Here is a 17,807-nt window from a genome sequence, read left to right on the forward strand (position 1 = left end):
ACGTGAAAGATAAATTGTCAACAAACAATACTCGATGTTATCACAACATCAAGACCATTTATTAGTATTAGCGCAAGTTGTTTGGGCCAACTCAGCTACTAATTAATTCAACCGGCAAAAAGAAAGAAAAGAAAGATCTTAGCGTTGTCGTGGAAGGAAGATGTCATGACCGTCAATGATAATTTCGGTCAACGGTGGGAACTCCCCTTTCTCAACAACTGATTTAGTCAGCAAACTTCTCGGAATATTCATCTTTTCCTGTGTCTTGTAAAGATCTTAGTGCTTTCGTTCAAATTTCGTAGCAACTGTCTCCTGATTAATTTAAGCTCGTTATTTCTGAATTAGTGAACGAAGAATCGATTCAAATATGTTTTATGACCTCGTAGAGGAAAGAGGATTCGGACTTTAACAGACTATCGAGATGCGAGGAATTGGAATTCAACATGCCAAAGAACTCAAAAGAACATCGCAGAGGCGCGTATTTTCCCAGCAACGCATAAAGAAACTTGCGATGGTAAAAAGACAATCCCTTGCACGAGAAATGTGTTCCTCGAAAGATGAAGACACCATTAATAGTCCATGCGTAATAGCAAGGGCGTTTTACATTACCTAGGGCCACCTTCGACATCCTAGGTGTTGGTAGCTTCGTTACTGGTTGGTCACAAGTTACATGTCACTGCCATTGCCATCGTGTTGGTAAACCAAAGGCTACAGCGTGCAACCATTCAGTCGTCCTCGTATCTTTCTCTGCAATTGACAGCCATGTCATTGTTGTAATTAGCTTCGTGCTGGTTCCCGCCGTTCTTCCGGTTCATTCTCGATCACGGTCGACGGGTTGGCCATGTGAGAACTGGTGCTTGGCCTCTTCTGCAAAACAAGATGCCGCAATGGGGCTCAAAGCAGTAATGTAACCAGCATCAATCTACTTTGTTATCAACCTTTAGAAAGCTTTAAAGATGCACAGAGGAAATATGATTAACCTGTAAAATAAAATTGGACTTTTGACATGTTCAGAATCACATGGAAAATTGAACAGAAGGATGGAATTGAGAATTTACCTCTCACAATCAGATGCATCTACTAGCCTTGCAATTGCATCCATCAATGCCTGTTCGTGCTCCTGCACGCAAACGAAATGCCTTGATTAGTTTTTCATGAGACAGATAACTGCTCATTACTAGTAAAGTTCTCTTTTATAATTATAACCACATACTTTCAACATTTTCTTGGCTTTGTCAATCTCGAGAGTATCAATATGACTTTCACCAAGAAGTTTCTCTACCTGGGATGCACAAGAATGACATGAAGAAAAATATATCAGATGTGTTCTCCCTGACAAGATCAACAATCCCAGTCAGTTTCTAAGCACATACTTCCTTTATTAGAGTTTCAGTGTGGAGTATTTCAATATCACCAGTGCTCTTCTTCGCATTGCCATTTTGGGATGGGGGAAAATCTCTCTTCGTCTGACTCTTCAGGGATCCTCTTCCCCTTCCTGCACCTGGAATTCCACCACCGTGGCCTGTGGTCCTCTTAACCCCATGATGTGGTGGACCTTGACCAGACTGATGAGTGATACCTGGATCCTCACCCTCCCATCTTACATCTTCTGGACAAATCTGCAACAATCAAAACTGTCATTATCTGTGTTAATATCATAAACTATGGTAATACGATTACTAGCTCACCTCTTTGAGATTGACCCATTTCCATGTCTCATTGTCCGTGCCAATATCATAAACTAAAGCATGCAGACCCTGGCAACAATCCCGAAAAAAGATGAGGACGACTATTACAATATCATATAAAACAAAATGTATACAACTAATAAACACACCTCAAGTGGATTATAATCAGTTATAACAGCTTCATAAAAATTATCATCTTCGGGCCATCTAGTCATGACTTTCCGCCCAATTAGTGGATCAAGTGATGCTGGCTCAGGAGTTTCACCTGCTGCAAAAGCAACAGAATATTTCCTATTGGAAATTTGGACCCTTCCACTAGGACCTGCAGAAGGGTACTGCATGGATTTCACCGAAGATGCACCAGATAATGTCCAACCCTAAAACTTAGAGATTATTAATAGAAGAACATTGAAACAAAAAAAGATGATTAAAGAAATAACTTACTATTACAACTCAAAAACTTACTGATTTAGGCTTCTTGGATTTGGTTCCTGCAGCAGCTCCCCTTTTTGCAATTGATGATGAAGGCTGCATGGAAGCAGCAAGTTGTGAGTGCAGTGCAGGAGATGGTGCACCTACTGAGACAGTAGATATAGGCTGAGATATCTTCTGCCTCTTTTGAGATGCTGAAACATCAGGCGCTGCTACATCTGGTTGAGCATTACCAAGCATTCCAGTTTTGAGTCCACCTGCCTGCCTCCATTCTCTAGTCGAAGTTGGCAAACAACATGCACAAGAAATGAGGATGGCATAAAGAAAGTTAAAAACATGTTTTAATTAGATAGTTGTAAATATAGACTCAGAACACATTCAGTTACAGACCTTATTCTCTGAATAATGTCATCAGCATTAACCCTGCTTAATAGTTCTCTGTGTTCCTCATCTGATACTCTCAGCTCCTTTCTGAGCTCAGTTATAAGATCTTCCTTCTCCTGAACACATACTTTTCATGACACATCAATAAAAAAGAAACAAGAGTAAATTAATGGGCAGCAACAGAGTTACATTAATGTGGAATCTAGGTTATCTACTACCCAAGTAATGGCATCAGATTGAGCCTTAAACGCTCGAAGAACTGAACTATATGCATCTTGCTCAAGCCGATGTATTTGAACTTCCATATCATTTGGTATGTTAGCATATGGAATAGCACCAATCATCGCTCTTCCATTCCCATTCACACATACTCCTCTTGCACTCCTATTATAATGAGATGGTGGAAGATCATCATCAGTTCCTGCAGTCAATGGAGCACTAATAAAATCAATAACCATATTGAGAATTCAACAAAAGAAAATTTAAAGGAAGCATGACAATTAGCTTTATTTATAGATAAGGTGCTTGGTCATGGAAAAATGGCCTCTATAGATTTGCACGACTGTGTAGAAAGCACAGATATTATTGCAACTTATGCAATAATGTCAACTTCCAAAGGACTTAAGAAAGTATCTACAGATTTCATCTAAGCTCTTCTACGATACTAAGGATGAGCACACTTCTTAGTTAAGTATTTTATCTTGGTTAATCAACATTCTATTCACTTATGCCACTCTAAATGTTCTTAATGCCTATTAATATTAAGTTGAACTACTCTTCATATTGTTGGAGTCCTACTTAACAGCCATCTTCCAACACTTGAAAGGACCAGTTTGCTATGTAACACATTGTTTGATGTTATAGCCTCATTGTCATCAACACCAAGCTCGACCCATTTTACCTCCTGAAATACTATATGTGCTTCCTCTATATAATTATACTTGACCTCATGATTCAAGATTTCAAGTTAAATAAGAACCGATGAAAACATAATTTGGTTTAAGGGACTAAACCGAAGCTAGAATTTTTTATAATTTTCTCTCCTAGGATAAAATCAGGTCAAGATCAAATATATGTCCATAATCATATCTATTATAGGGACTGACTTCCACTTTGGAAATGTTCTAAAACTTGGATAAATTGGATGGCCAACCATCCTACAATTCACTTATCATTTCTTTCACTCAGGCATATACCCAAAAATGAAGAAAAAAATAATTTGTGATAAATGATTGTGAAACCTAATCTCTTGCCTCCTTTCTTGTTTTATAATTATTCGCTAAACAGTTGAGCTTCACTATTCTTATCATTATAAAAAACTTGTACAACAGTGAACTAAATTATCATATTGGATCAGAACATAAACATTGGAAGTTTTTAAACAAAGATATCGTGGAAGCTTATTGCAAATTTAGGAAAGTTTTAAAAAATATTCTTTTAGATTTCGATGCCTTTGGAGTGCAACATGCTTGGGTGAAGAAACAGCTTTAACATGATGATTTAATAGTCTGCACAGCTTATTATTCAGAGGCCTAACTCCCTAATGACGATACATCCAAACAACTTCAATTGTTCAACGTCCACGAAGAACTTGAATTTACTCCACACCAAGGGGAAGTTGGATCCTCATTCAGCATAAGAGGCACAGAAATATACGGAAGCTAAGTGCCAACCTTATCCCATTCGAAGATGAAGCCTACTCCATTCTGGCTTCACAACGAAGCATTTAAACTAGCAGAGACACATAAAAAACAGAACTTCCATGTGAAACGAAAGAATTCAATCTATAATGCGGTTAATCAAGCTAGAAACCTAATTTCTCAATCTTGTATCACTTACTAACTATCCGAGCTAATCAAGCAAGCCTCCACACCCAACTCCCCCAAGTAATGAACACCTTTATAAGAAGATGGATCCAAATTACACTAAAAACCGAGAATCAGCATAAGAAATCGCCATCGCAAGATGAGCAACCTCAATGCCACTTACCGCTACTATCATAAGGGCCATACTCCATGGATCACCTTTCTCAGGCAAGAAAATGCTCTCACGAAATGAAATATGTTCGGACGCACTGAAACCACCTCAAAGGTAAAGAGAGACTCTTTTCGCCAGCTAGAACAAATCCAGGCCGAAAACGAGAGATCCGCCACTTCCACGCCCACTTTGGTCGAACCATTGAAGAAAGCGATCCATCTTGGGACGGAAGACCAAATTGGACCGAGAAATCGAGTCGCGCCGGAGGAAATCGGTGAGTGCTCGGAAGATCCGGAGGGAGGGAGAGGAGGGAAGACGAAGGGGAAAGGGGGGTACCCGTCGGACGCCAAATGCGATTTAAAAAGGAGCTTTTTACAGTAAAATCCGTTTTGAGTTCCGACCGCATCGAGTGGGCTGCGGGAGTCTCAGCGCGTTATCGGATCATATCTAAGTGGGGCTCCGAAAGGCCAAAAATCCGATAATTTCGGACTCGGGCCGGCGTTGCTTAGCCCGTACCCGCAATAGAATAAATTAATTGATAAGTATGGGCGAATCATTCATTGTTCTCATTATCAACACATTTACGTATGACTTCTTTTTTAGGTACACGAGACTGTGAGATTAATCAGTGAATCCAAATTTTTTATGAAAGCCTTCATGATATGGAAAGGAGACTGTGGAATGCAGCTATTCTTCTGTACCAAAAGAAATAAAGTGAGGTGTGTGTGCTGATGTTTCTTTCAGTCAGGTCAGGTGAGCTCTTCTTCTTCATGCATGGAATTTGGCACCTTCTCCACATGCAGATACAGGTGAGGGAGGCGGCTTTGGTCCACAGCTGACATTGCCCAAGCTTTGTGCAAGCTTTCCATGGAAGCTGATGCCCTCCTTGGATTTCTCTTCTGCCCATGTGAACTCGGAAACATCTCCATCAAACTAAATTAACACTGTTGTTCCTGCTGCTGAATACAAATCACAGAGTTGTCACAAAGATGAAGAGCTTCACATAATGCCAAGGCTACAAACAAGTTACTTAACTTGCCTCTCAAGAGAAGCAAAAGCTTAGTACAGAAGGACTTCTATCAGTGCTCAGAAATCAGTCTTTTTTCTCACCAGAATATGCAGGTGGTGACCAATATAAGTTGATTTGATGGAGAAGATGTTTATCTAACTCAAATGAATCAACCACTTTGAATCAATCCTTCGATATTCATGGCAAAAAGAGAGATTTCTTGAGACCAGGAATAGTAGTCTCTTCAGGGTTGAGAATGTGAAATTTTGGATTGGATACTGAAACTTGACTATAAATAATAGACATGTATCTACAGAGTATGAATGAGAATAGTAAAATGGATACACTACTTTGGCATTGATCCTTCTTTAGTCACACTTAAAAGAGAATTCTTGAGATGAGGGAGTGCTCTTTTCAGGTGTTTACTACTGCTCACATACATGTGTTATTAGTGTTTCCTATACAAACTTCAAATCTCATAAAATTTGCATATAGATTTGGGTATTAATAATAGAACTTAAAGAGATAATGTCAAATCTCATAAACTTCAAATCTCATAAACTTCAAATCTCAAGTTGGTGGTTTTGCATGGGCATTGATGCAACACAAAAAATTAACAAGAAAAAATTTTCTTCTGGGACGCAAATACAGGACAAGTTCATTAAGATTAACAAGAAAAAAATTACTTTTGTCAAACACAAATAGTTGCAATTTTCATTGGCAACTTTCTAAGTCTTCTCCGTTATTGGTCTAAATCAAATTAAATTAAGAAAAAATTGATTTAGTATGCTCTGAATTTTAAGATAAAACAATTTGTCTTAATACATTAAAAAGAAAAATAGAGTTATCTATTTTTACATTTGATGTCTACAGTGAACCAAATAATCCCAATAATAAAAATAAGATGTACCTTCTTAAGATATGGAGAAATATGGAGAAGCTTCCGATTCACCGGGTAGAAGAAGATCCTGATAAAGAATATTTTGGTTACACCCCATAGCGACAACCGACAATCAACTCAGAATCAACATAGTGTCTCAAAGTCGACGTGGCATATACACATGATAAGATCTCGAAGGGAAGCAGGACTATGTCCAAGATCGTACAAAGCAGGCCCACACGGTGCAGAACTGAAATAATTGGCTTGTGTCATCCGGAGTAGATTAACCGATCGCCTGGAGTACGACGGTCATTGACAACTTGCGTATAATCGACCCTTGGGGAGAGGTATAAATGTCGACCCACCGACAACGAATCTAGGACACTTAACGCTACCAAAAAAATTAATTTAAGTTTTGATAGGGTCAAGCCAAAAATCTTCCTCCCGAGATATCGATCTATTGTGTAAGGGCTCCCAATATCGATCTATTGTTTAAGGGCTCAACGTCAGAGACAATCCCATCTTCCGGGATTGGCCTAGGAGACACCCATCATCGCCCTTACCTCGCACTCATCGGAACCAAACCATATTGTCTCCCGAGCATGGCATAAATCCAAAAATGATTCTGTATTGTGGCCTCCTCGGTGTCATCTTGTATTTGCGTGAGGTTGGAAATTGCGGATCATTTATAAGTCAACAACATCCATCCTCACCGAGCACCACAAACCCCATGAAGTCGTTCCATTGCAGCTCACCTTCCAAGATTTAGCTGAATCCAGACCAGTATCATCGATCGATTGATCGATTATAAATTTGATTATAAATTTGATTTCTTTTAACAAAACGAAAGAAAAAATATTGCATTAAGCTATTGGCATTCAAGATGCCAAAGAATACATTGGAGTCCTAATAGTTCAAAGAATTGAAAACATTGTGGATTATAGCATAATGAGCATCCTTGTTTTGGGTTCAATATAAAAAAAAACATAGTTTTACATTGTTTATTTGATTGTCAACCAACAAACTATTAAAAGGATAGTGTCTTCACGTTTGTTCAAAAATTTGATAGCTTTAAATAATCAACCCATAAATTACAATATCCAATCCTAGTTGTCATTTTAAGTCCGAACAATATTACTTGAAATTCTCCTTCAAGAGCTACTCTGCATCATGCCTAAAGAATTTTTCCATCTACATCTCTTAAAATGAAACTCTCTATTTGTCATTATAATTAAATATTTCCGAGATGTTGCAAGTATAAACACTTTGGGTTACAATAATACATAAAGGATGAAAAGATCAAATCCAAAGATCATAATTAGTTCTTAAAAGGAATATATATTTTTAATCAAGTTAATAATGTTGAATTGAAACCAATTGATATGTGTTTATGTTTTAATCTACGTTTTGAGTGACGCATGATACTTCGATCAAGATGAGACAATTAAAACAGGAAAAATCATGTTGGGCCGGAGGAACATGTCAGAAGATTGAACGTCGGGCCGGTGAATCGACTGACGTATCGATAAAAGGCTTTGGGTCATAGATTCGAGAATCGGGCCAAGAAGAGTGGATATTACGCTAAGGATATCAGAGTTGCGGAGTCAACTGGTCGATTGGACAATAGGCCGCAAGAGAGGACGATGCACCGAAGAATCGAACAAAGCGTCGAGGGACCAATGACATGCCGGACAATTTGATTAATGCTTAGTATTAATTATCTAAATCAAAGTATGTTTTTACGTGTGCAGGATTAACTACGAGAGCAAAGCATGAAGCAAAATGAAGTCTCGGAGTCAAGGACGTGACATCGTTGGGAGTTTGAGAGTTTGTCGGAAGTCCGAACTTCGTCAGAAGTTCTAGCGGAACCAACCGAGAAGTCGTGGAGCTTGCCAAGAAGTTCGTTGGAACTTGCCAAGAAGATCGTCGTGAAGTCTAGGAGCTTGCCGAGAGTTCGTTGGAACATTGTCGAGAGATCATCGAAAGTTCGTCGGAAGATCGCTAGAAGAACCAAGACTTACGGACGTGTTTAGCTTAGAATATGTCTTAGGAATCGTAGTTTGCACGTAATTAGACTTGGATTTGGGCCAACCCAATTAAGGGTCAGCTAGGCCCATATAAGAACTGTGTTGGGCCTAATAAGAAGCCCAAATAGTGTCCCAAGAATTCTCATCGTGGCATAGTCTTCGAGACTATGTCAAGCGGTGGTACCGCTAGTCTGGACGGTTGTACCGCCACTAACAGGGTGCCAGGCGATGGTATGCCAGTCTGGGCAGTGGTACCACCCAGCACAGCCTCCCAGGCGATGGTACCGCCAGACTAGGACAATGTCAACTAAATTGACACTAGGTGGTGGTACCGCCCATGCCCGGGGAACCCGGGATGAGATTTTTAGGCTCCAAGTTTGATTAAAGCCTATAAATACCCCTCTCATCAATGGTTAAAAACTACAAGTATTGAGAGTAAAAAAGTATAGAAACGCTGCTGTAATCTTGTGTGAGCTCCTCTCATAGTTCTAAGTGTTAGAATAATTTGAAAGAGGAGTGAATGGGGTGTAAGGGTTATCTCCTAAACCCGGTAAAAGAAGAATTGAGTTGTAAAAGGTGCTTAGCCTTTGCCTATTGAAGGAAGGCCTTTAGTGGATGCCAGTGGTCTCGATGGAAGAGAAATCGGAGGAGTGGATGTAGGTCACGATTGATCGAACCACTATAAATTGTCGTCTTCTCTAGTTTGCATTTATTCTTGCTATTACCTTACTACAAACCTCTTTAAGTGCTTACTGCATTCTAGCTATCTTTATGAATACACTTTCAAAATTATTATCTTTACGAAATGACTTTTCGTCGGAAACAGTTATTATCGTACGAAAGTTTTTAAACTGACGTTATTTTACCACTGCACTAATTCACCCCCCCTCTTAGTGCCGATTGTTTTCCTAACAAATAAGTGAAGGATGAAAAAGGTTCAAGGAACTCAAAGATTCCAATGACCCTTCCAAAAGCTCAGATAGTATCTCGTATTCCATTATATCATACACATTTATAAAGATTGACCATTTATCGAGGAATATATGTAAACAAATGATTATTCTAAATATTAATATGAAAGCTGGACTCTACTAGTTTTTTGAAACCTCAATTGAGAGCTTTAAAGACAAATATAATACTTCTCAACTACCAAGATGATGATCGAGAAGGATGAGGAGAATACAATAATACCAAGGATAAATATTATCACATTTAGCTTGCAAACGCTTAGCCTAAAGAATCTTAGAATTGCCAAGGATGGATAGAACCCTTTTACAATTACTATGTAACTAACACGATAAAATCTCTAATACCTAAGCCTGTATAAGATTTGGGTCTAGTGCTGCACTCACAAGCTTTATTAATACCGTTGATAAATTTGATGTTGACTATTATGGTTTTGGTTTTGAAACGAATGAAAATTTCTAAGCTACTTTTATTTAAAATTTTGTTGCTAGGAGCTGAAACAGACGTTTTTTTAAAAATGTTATGTAATATGTATCTAAGAAAGAGAAAAGAGAAAGGACCAAGAGTATATATATATATATATATATATATATATATATATAGAGAGAGAGAGATAGAGAGAGAGAGAGAGAGAGAGAGAGAGAGAGAGTTCTATGATATCCATCCCTCCAAACAAAAAACACACACAAAAAACATAAAATGGATGGGGCGGTGGTCAGAAAGCAGATATGAAAGGTCAATGATAAAGGCTGTTTGGTCTAAAAGAGTATCAACAACATCATGACAGAGAGAATCCTCCTCTTTGCCTGCACACCATCCTCCTCCCACTCAGTTTCTTTTCTCCACCTTTTAATGTCTCATTCTGTGTGAATGAACTGAGGGTTGTTTCATGGCAGCTTTCCCTCTTTCACTTCTACCACTCAGTGACCCCAATGACACAGACAAGATTCCTCCCCATGCAGCTGTGAACATGGTGAGAGCAGCCTGGTCAGCATTGACCATGTGCTATATTGTATTGATACTACTAATTTGATTCTTAACGTAGGGTAACTTACTACCTATTTGCTTCTTAACGTAGGGTAACTCCGTCTTCGGACGAAACCCTATAACTACCATGCGACCGTAAAGCATAACCACTAATTATTCAAGTCAAAACAATCATTCTGCAAGTGGAACCATTCCTTCTTAGAGCAACCATGCGCCAAACCCACTCGTTCTAGAGCTAGAGCAATGTTGATTAGGGTCAACGTCGACGTCAATGAACGTAAACACACCTACCACGGCAAGTCGAACAACAACGAACAAGTAACGTATAATGTGACGCGGTAGTCCCATTTATTTAATTATTCTTAGTAATAGTGTTGGTTTCAAAGCAAGCAGTGTCAGGCTTATAAGCAAGTAAAGCAAGGCTAGAAGCAAGGTATAGCATACTTTGAGTTAGTAATCAAAGAACGAGACCAAGGAAGCAAGAAAGCAGTACAAGAGTTTTTACCATTTTACGTATTAGTGTTATTATACCTATGGAAATATTAGCCAAGAATTAAAATCAGTTTGACTGAATTTGACTACATAAGAAAAATTTCTACAGTGACAAGTTTCTACGCAAACCGGATGACTCAGCTTTAAACAGGTTGTGCATCCGACTTATGAAGCAACTCCAAGATCCAAACGGGTGTGTTGTATGGTATAGAATAATTCTGATCAAGTTTCGATCTAGTTGCATTTTATTTCATGAAAGCGAGAAGCATCTGATCAAGATGATTGTGGATGATTGGTGGTTGAAAGGATCTGAGACAAATTTTGGGTCACAAAAAAATGAACTATTAATTTAGGGAAAGATTAAGGTCTTACTGGATCCTAGTGACGAATAGTTGAAGTTCGATAAAAACCAATTGTTTGAGGAGCCAACGATAAAATGGTTTCTAGATGGTTTCTAGATGTTTGAGGAGCAAAGCAGAAACAGCACACAGGCCAAAAAACAGAATTTATAATCAATTCAAAAGCTGTGTTGCCTTAAAACTATGACGAGATATGTGGTATATGCACTATTCTCTCATCTCATTTATACTTCTTCAACCTCACATTTTGTTAATTTTGTGATCAGACAATGTCCCTTTATTAGACCAAAAGATTTATAGATCAAGCTGATCAAGAGTCCAATTCTTGATTCTTATAGAACCAACCAACCAATTTGGCCTAAATTTTATAAGTATGAATTTGATATGTTTATAAATGATGATGATTTAATAAGTAAATTGATTCGGTCAAAAGTAATTTTTTCGTCCGGCCACGCAATCCCTATGATTTTTAAACTAACATTGTAACATGTTTTTTTATCACTATTTCAGCATGAAAAAACTCCTAACATGTTGATGGTGAACATAAGGTAAACAATAGTTACCAAGGATTTTTTCAGCAAAATCCACAAAACAAAAAAGTTTTAAACCGACAAGTAAATAATAATACTCGCACCAAACTTTTCAAAAAGTTGTCATCACAACATTCCTAAAAAAGAAAAAACACGGGAAAAAGCACATGTAAATAGAGAACAAGAATAGTAGATATCAATCAGGCATGAAATGGGTAAAGGTAAAAGAAAGAACAATTAAACAATTACAAATGGGAGGCTCGGATTAATCTTGTCAACCGTAAAAAGAAAGGTTAATCATACTCGGATAACTTTAGAGTTTGGTTTTTTTTGGGGTGATAGTGGAAAAGTTAACAAATAAGGTAATCAATTTCCAAGAATTTCATATAAACTTCCATCCCCCGCAAACAACAGACCAACGACAATGTGCAAGATCAAGCCGATGCTCATATCTCTTCTAAAACGCCACCCTTGCGCACCTCTAACTGTATTGCGGACGACAGACCAATGATGACATCGATGGGCCGTGGGGCTGACACCTGGATCTCTCTAGAACGCTAGCCTTGCGCGCCTACAGGCGACCAACCAACGATGGTATCAATGGTGCATAAGACTAATGCTTGGATCTCTTCTAGAATGCCACCCTCGTGCATCACCAACACCACCATTGGTCTGCCATCCACAACACAACCAGAAGCACACGACATGGCATTCCAAAGGAGATCCGAGCATCGACCTCATACGCCACCGACATTGTCGTTAGTGTGTCGTCTGCTGCGCAACTGAAGGCACACGAGAGTAGCATTTCAAAGGAGATTCAGACATTAGACTCTCATGCCACCAACGTCGTCGACCTCACACCCCACCGATGCCACTGCTATCCATATGGAGGAAAGCTTAAATGAAAATTTCCTTTTACCCTTTCCATTCACGACAAAATTGATGACATAAAGAGAATTAAGGTTTAAATGTTTTACTTTCATAAGTAAAAATCTCAATGTTATTATTTAAAATATAAAGATCGAGATGCTAATCTTAATCAACTAAAGGGGATAATATGCAATTATCCGTGACAAATCTAAGACTCCCCACACCACCTTTCATCCAAATAACTGTTATTATTTAAAGTTATCTAGGCTCTTTCATCCAAATAACATTTCATTCAATACTATAGTCAATGCGTAACTTCTATATAAGGCCAAATCAATATCAAAGTATAGCACACAACAAACTCCATACTAAGTTCTAACAGTATTAGGGTAGCACAAAAATTCTCACCGAGAAATTGACGAGCCCGACTAATATCAAACATGTGCACATAACATAACTAATTGTAAAATAAGACCTCTATTGTCACACAATATGCCCAGACGTCATTTCAACAAAATGCACAAAATAATATTTCTTGAGATCCTAAGTACAACCAGTAGCACAATGGCAAACAAAAGAAACAAAATATCTAAAATAGCAATAACAATCCCAACATCTACATGCGCTCTCCATTAAATGCCTCTTTGCTTCAAACAATAATGATGTACTAAACATGATTTTTAAGTACAACCTCAGTGCTATTTTTTTTTCTCAAAATGATTTTTAATAGTGTGATCATAATCCTTAAAAGTATTAAAATTAACATAAAGTAGAAGATAACATGTAAACTTCTCATACAAGCTTAAAGTGATGCAAATCTCAGAGAACAAAAAAAACTGGAAACAAAATTATGAAAGCACACAAAACATGTAAACATTTAAGAATGTCATATGAATACTGAAACAAAAATCAAATTAACATAACATTTTGGTTAACAAATAACTTTTTTTTTCTATATTGACTCCATCCAATCCTCATAAAAAATAACACAACTTAACAAATATGCCATGAATACGTTAAAAATAATTGATCCTAGAAAAGAAAGAAATGGAGAAAACAAGTGTAGTAAACCTTGATCAGGCATTAAATGATTTTAAACATTCAAATGGTCAAAATAATCAAAAGAATCATTACGAAATAAGAAATAGGAAGCTCAGATTTATCTTTGTCAATCACAAGAACAGACCACAGATATTCCCTCTTTTTGCCCAAATCCCATCCTAAGATATAGGCATGGCTGCAGCGGTTGCCATGAAGGCCATCCAAACTGCCCTGCCATTATCCTCTTAAAGATTAAAAAAGTGAGCATTGAAGAGAGATGCTTGGTCTACATGGTGATTGCTCAATCCATTATTGACTTTTATTTATCATCATAGCCTTTCATAATTCAAAAACAAGATAGTGAGAAGCAAAGAAGAAAATAATACAGCAAAATTTTTGAAAAAAAGAGTAAATCATCAAAACTATGAAAGAAGAAAAAAAAAGGTTGGGAGAAAAGAAGGAATCCTCTTGAATGTATTATTTCTTTCCCCACAGAAAATGAACTGTATATCCCCTAAATGCCTCAATTAAATAAGAACCCTAAATTGGAATAAAAAACTAAAGAATGATTTGATGTTTCATCAGACAATGATCATTTTATATCCTCAAGCTTAACCGATGCTTAACCAATGGAAGGGCAACAATGTCATCAATACAATAGCATTCCCTACTACCTAAATAAGCATTTGTATAAATAGTACAAAGAATCATTTGTTGCATAGGACATAGCATTTAAGTTCTGAATAACAAACAAGTACAAACAGTAGCTCGACAATAAAAAAAAGAAATAAACTATCTGAAATAACAAGAATAACTACAAAACCACATAGTTCACCCTCAGATGTCTCGTTGCTTCAAACAATAAAGATGTACCCCAGGACAATGTGAGTAAAAAGGACTTCCCATGGCAGGTTCATTTTAAAAAGAAAACCGAAAAAAGAGCTGATAACGCACCCCAAAATTGTACCCACACTAAGTTCTCACCATAGATGGTTTGCTGAATGTAAACTCAGACTTACTCTTATCGGATCAACTGTCTGATTGCCATTTTTTTCCTCAAATGATTTTTAACAGTGTGATAATAATTCTTAAAATACCAAATATTAAAATAGTGTGAAAGATAACATGTAAACGTCTCATAAAAGAGTGATTCAAATAAGAGGTAACAATTTATCTGACATGGCAAGAACAACCCCAATAACCACATACGCACTCCCCTAGATGCTTCATTGCTTCAAACAATAATGATTTACCTAGACATGAAAGTGTTTTGCAAGCATAAATCCATGACAATGTGAGCAAATAGGATCTGTTCATTTTAAAAAGAAAACCTTCTAAGTTTTGAACCCCCAATTGTACCCATACAAAGTTCCCAACAAATACAGTTTGCTGTAGCAAAACTCAAAGACTTTCTTTAACTGGACCAATTATCACATTGCCATATTTTTTTCCTCAATTGATTTTTAACATCTGATAATAATTCTTAAAAGTACCAAAATTAACATAAGGTTGAAGATAACATGTAAACTTCTCGTAGAAGCTTAAAGTGATCCAAATCTCAGATGAACAAAAATAAACTTTGAAACAAAATTATGAAAGCACACCAAACTTGTTAATATTTAAAAATATCATTTTGGTTGAAAAATCATTTTTCTATGATGTCTACATCAAAACAATTCTCAGAAAAATTAACACCACTTAAGCAAATATACCATGAGTACATTTAAAATAATTGAAACAAGAAAAGAGAAAAAAGGAGAAACATATATAAGATCAGGCATGAAATGATTTTAAACATTTAAATAGTAAATATAATCAAAAGATCCTTTACAAAATAAGATATAGGAGGCTCAGATTCATCTTTTGTCAATCACAAGAACAGACCATAGGTCTTCCCTCTTCTTGCCCAAATCCCATCCTAAGAGATAGACATGGCTGCAGTGGTAGCCATGAAGGCCATCCAAACTGCCTCGCCATCATCCTATTAAGATTGGAAAACTGAGCATTGAAAGAGACCATAAAGCCTTTATGTTTCATACTAATGCATAAGAATCTGTGACTTGCCAACACCATGGAAAAATAATCTTGCGTTTAAAAGCCCAAATGGTGATTGGTCAAATTGACTTTTATTTATCATCATAGCCTCTTCGTAATTCAAAAGCAAGATAACGAGAAGCAAACATGAAAACAATACAGTGAAATTTACACAAAAAAAAATATATAAATCATCAAAGCTATGAAAGGATAAAAAGAAAAAGGTTGGAAGAAAAGAAGCAATCCTCTTTAATGTATTATTTCTTTTCCCACACCAAAACAAGCTCCATATCCCCTAAATACCTCAGATAAATAAGAACCCCAATTGAGAATAAAAAACTAACTATTTGTTGTTTGCAGCGACAATGATCATTTATGATCATTTTACATCATCTAGCTTAATCAATGCTTAACCAATGCAGGGCAACAATGTCATCAACACAATTGCAACCCCTACTACCTGAACAAACAATTGCAGAAACGGTACAAAGAATCATACGTATTATAGGGCATAAGATTTAAGCCCGGAATAACAAACAAGTACAAGCAATAGTACGACAACAAACATAGGAAAAAATTTATTTGACATAGCAAGAACAGCCCCAATAACCACATACGCACTCCCCTAGATGCTTCATTGCTTCAAACAATAACGATTTACCTAGACATGTAAGTGTTTTGCAAGCATAAATCCATGACAATGGGAGCAAAAAGGATCTGTTCATTTAAAAAAGAAAACCTTCTAAGTTTCAAACCCCAAATTGTACCCATACAAAGTTCCCAACAAATACAATTTGCTGTAGCAAAACTCAATGACTTTCTTTAATTGGACCAATTATCACATTGCCATATTTTTTTCCTCAATTGATTTTTAACATCTGATAATAATTCTTAAAAGTACTAAAATTAACATAATGTTGAAGATAACATGTAAGCTTCTCAGAGAAGCTTAAAGTGAACCAAATCTCAGATGAATAAAAAAAAACTTGAAACAAATTTATGAAAGCACACCAAACTTGTAAAGATTTAAAAATGTCATTTTGGTTGAAAAATAATTTTTCTGTAATGTCTACATCAAAACAATTCTCAGAAAAATTAACATCACTTAAGCAAATATACCATTAGTACATTTAAAATAATTGAACCAAGAAAAGAGAAAAAAGGAGAAACATGTATAGTAACCCTAGATCAGGCATGAAATGATTTTAAACATTTAAATAGTAAAAATAATCAAAATTTCCTTTACAAAATAAGAAATAGGAGGCTCAGATTTATCTTTTGTCAATCACAAGAACAGACCATAGGTCTTCCCTCTTCTTGCCCAAATCCCATCCTAAGAGATAGACAATAGCTGCAGTGGTTGCCATGAAGGCCATCCAAACTGCCTCGCCATCATCCTATTAGGATTGGAAAACCGAACATTGAAAGAGACCATAAAGCCTTTATGCTTCATACAAATGCATAAGAATCTGTGACTTGCCAACACCATGGAGAAACAATCTTGCGTTTAAAGGCCCAAATGGTGATTGGTCAAATCCATCATTGACTTTTATTTATCATCATAGCCTCTTTGTAATTGAAAAGCAAAATACCGAGAAACAAAAATGAAAACAATACAATGAAATTTATATAAATAAATCATCAAAGCTATTAAAGGATAAAAAGAAAAAGGTTGGAAGAAAAGAAGCAATCATCTTGAATGTATTATTTCTTTCCCCACACCGAAACAAGCTCCATATCCCCTAAATACCTCAGTTAAATTAGAAACCTAATTGAGAAAAAAAAACTAGAGAACTATTTGTTGTTTGCGACAGACAATGATCATTTATGATTATTTTACATCATCTAGCTTAATCAATGCTTAACCAATGCAGGGGCAACAATGTCATCAACACAATTGCAACCCCTACTACCTGAACAAGCATTTGCACAAACGGTACAAAGAATCATATGCATTATGGGGCATAGGATTTAAGCCCTGAATAACAAACAAGTACATACAATAGCACGACAACAAACATAGGAAACCATTTATTTGACATGGCATGAACAGCCCCAATAACCACATGTGCACTCCCCTAGATGCTTCAATACTTCAAACAATAACAATTTACCTGGACATGAAAGTGTT

General features: G+C 36.7%; 1 protein-coding gene across 4 annotated transcripts; it reads right to left on the bottom strand.

The window, feature by feature from the left end:
* Positions 1-544: 544 nt before the first annotated feature.
* On the bottom strand, positions 545-4,854 carry LOC103975120 (protein EMSY-LIKE 3). 4 transcript variants are annotated; one of them, XM_065146093.1, is made up of 11 exons: positions 4,494-4,853; positions 4,344-4,401; positions 2,723-2,925; positions 2,511-2,620; positions 2,154-2,394; positions 1,838-2,065; positions 1,689-1,757; positions 1,374-1,619; positions 1,214-1,282; positions 1,059-1,120; positions 545-893 (listed from the first exon to the last, which is right to left on the bottom strand). In XM_065146093.1, the coding sequence occupies exons 3-11, from the start codon at positions 2,846-2,848 to the stop codon at positions 812-814; spliced, it is 1,233 nt and encodes a 410-aa protein (XP_065002165.1). In that variant the 5' UTR covers positions 2,849-2,925; positions 4,344-4,401; positions 4,494-4,853; the 3' UTR covers positions 545-811. The 4 variants fall into 4 exon arrangements, with proteins under 4 accessions (XP_065002165.1, XP_065002164.1, XP_065002162.1 ...); XM_065146092.1 differs by lacking the exon at positions 4,344-4,401 and having other exon boundaries at positions 1,838-2,023; positions 4,494-4,854; XM_065146090.1 differs by lacking the exon at positions 4,344-4,401.
* Between the last annotated feature and the right edge of the window lie 12,953 nt (positions 4,855-17,807).

Source organism: Musa acuminata, chromosome BXJ3-4, assembly GCF_036884655.1.
Source record: "Musa acuminata AAA Group cultivar baxijiao chromosome BXJ3-4, Cavendish_Baxijiao_AAA, whole genome shotgun sequence".
NCBI lineage: Eukaryota > Viridiplantae > Streptophyta > Magnoliopsida > Zingiberales > Musaceae > Musa > Musa acuminata.

Bases quoted from the DNA above. Each gene is read 5' to 3' on its own strand.
- LOC103975120 (XM_065146090.1), bottom strand. From the start codon at position 4,521: ATGGAGTATGGCCCTTATGATAGTAGCG. The intron at 2,395-2,510 runs GTCTGTAACTGA...AACTTCGACTAG, and splicing joins GACATTATTCAGAGAATAAG to AGAATGGAGGCAGGCAGGTG. The intron at 894-1,058 runs GTAAATTCTCAA...TACTGCTTTGAG, and splicing joins GATGCATCTGATTGTGAGAG to CCCCATTGCGGCATCTTGTT.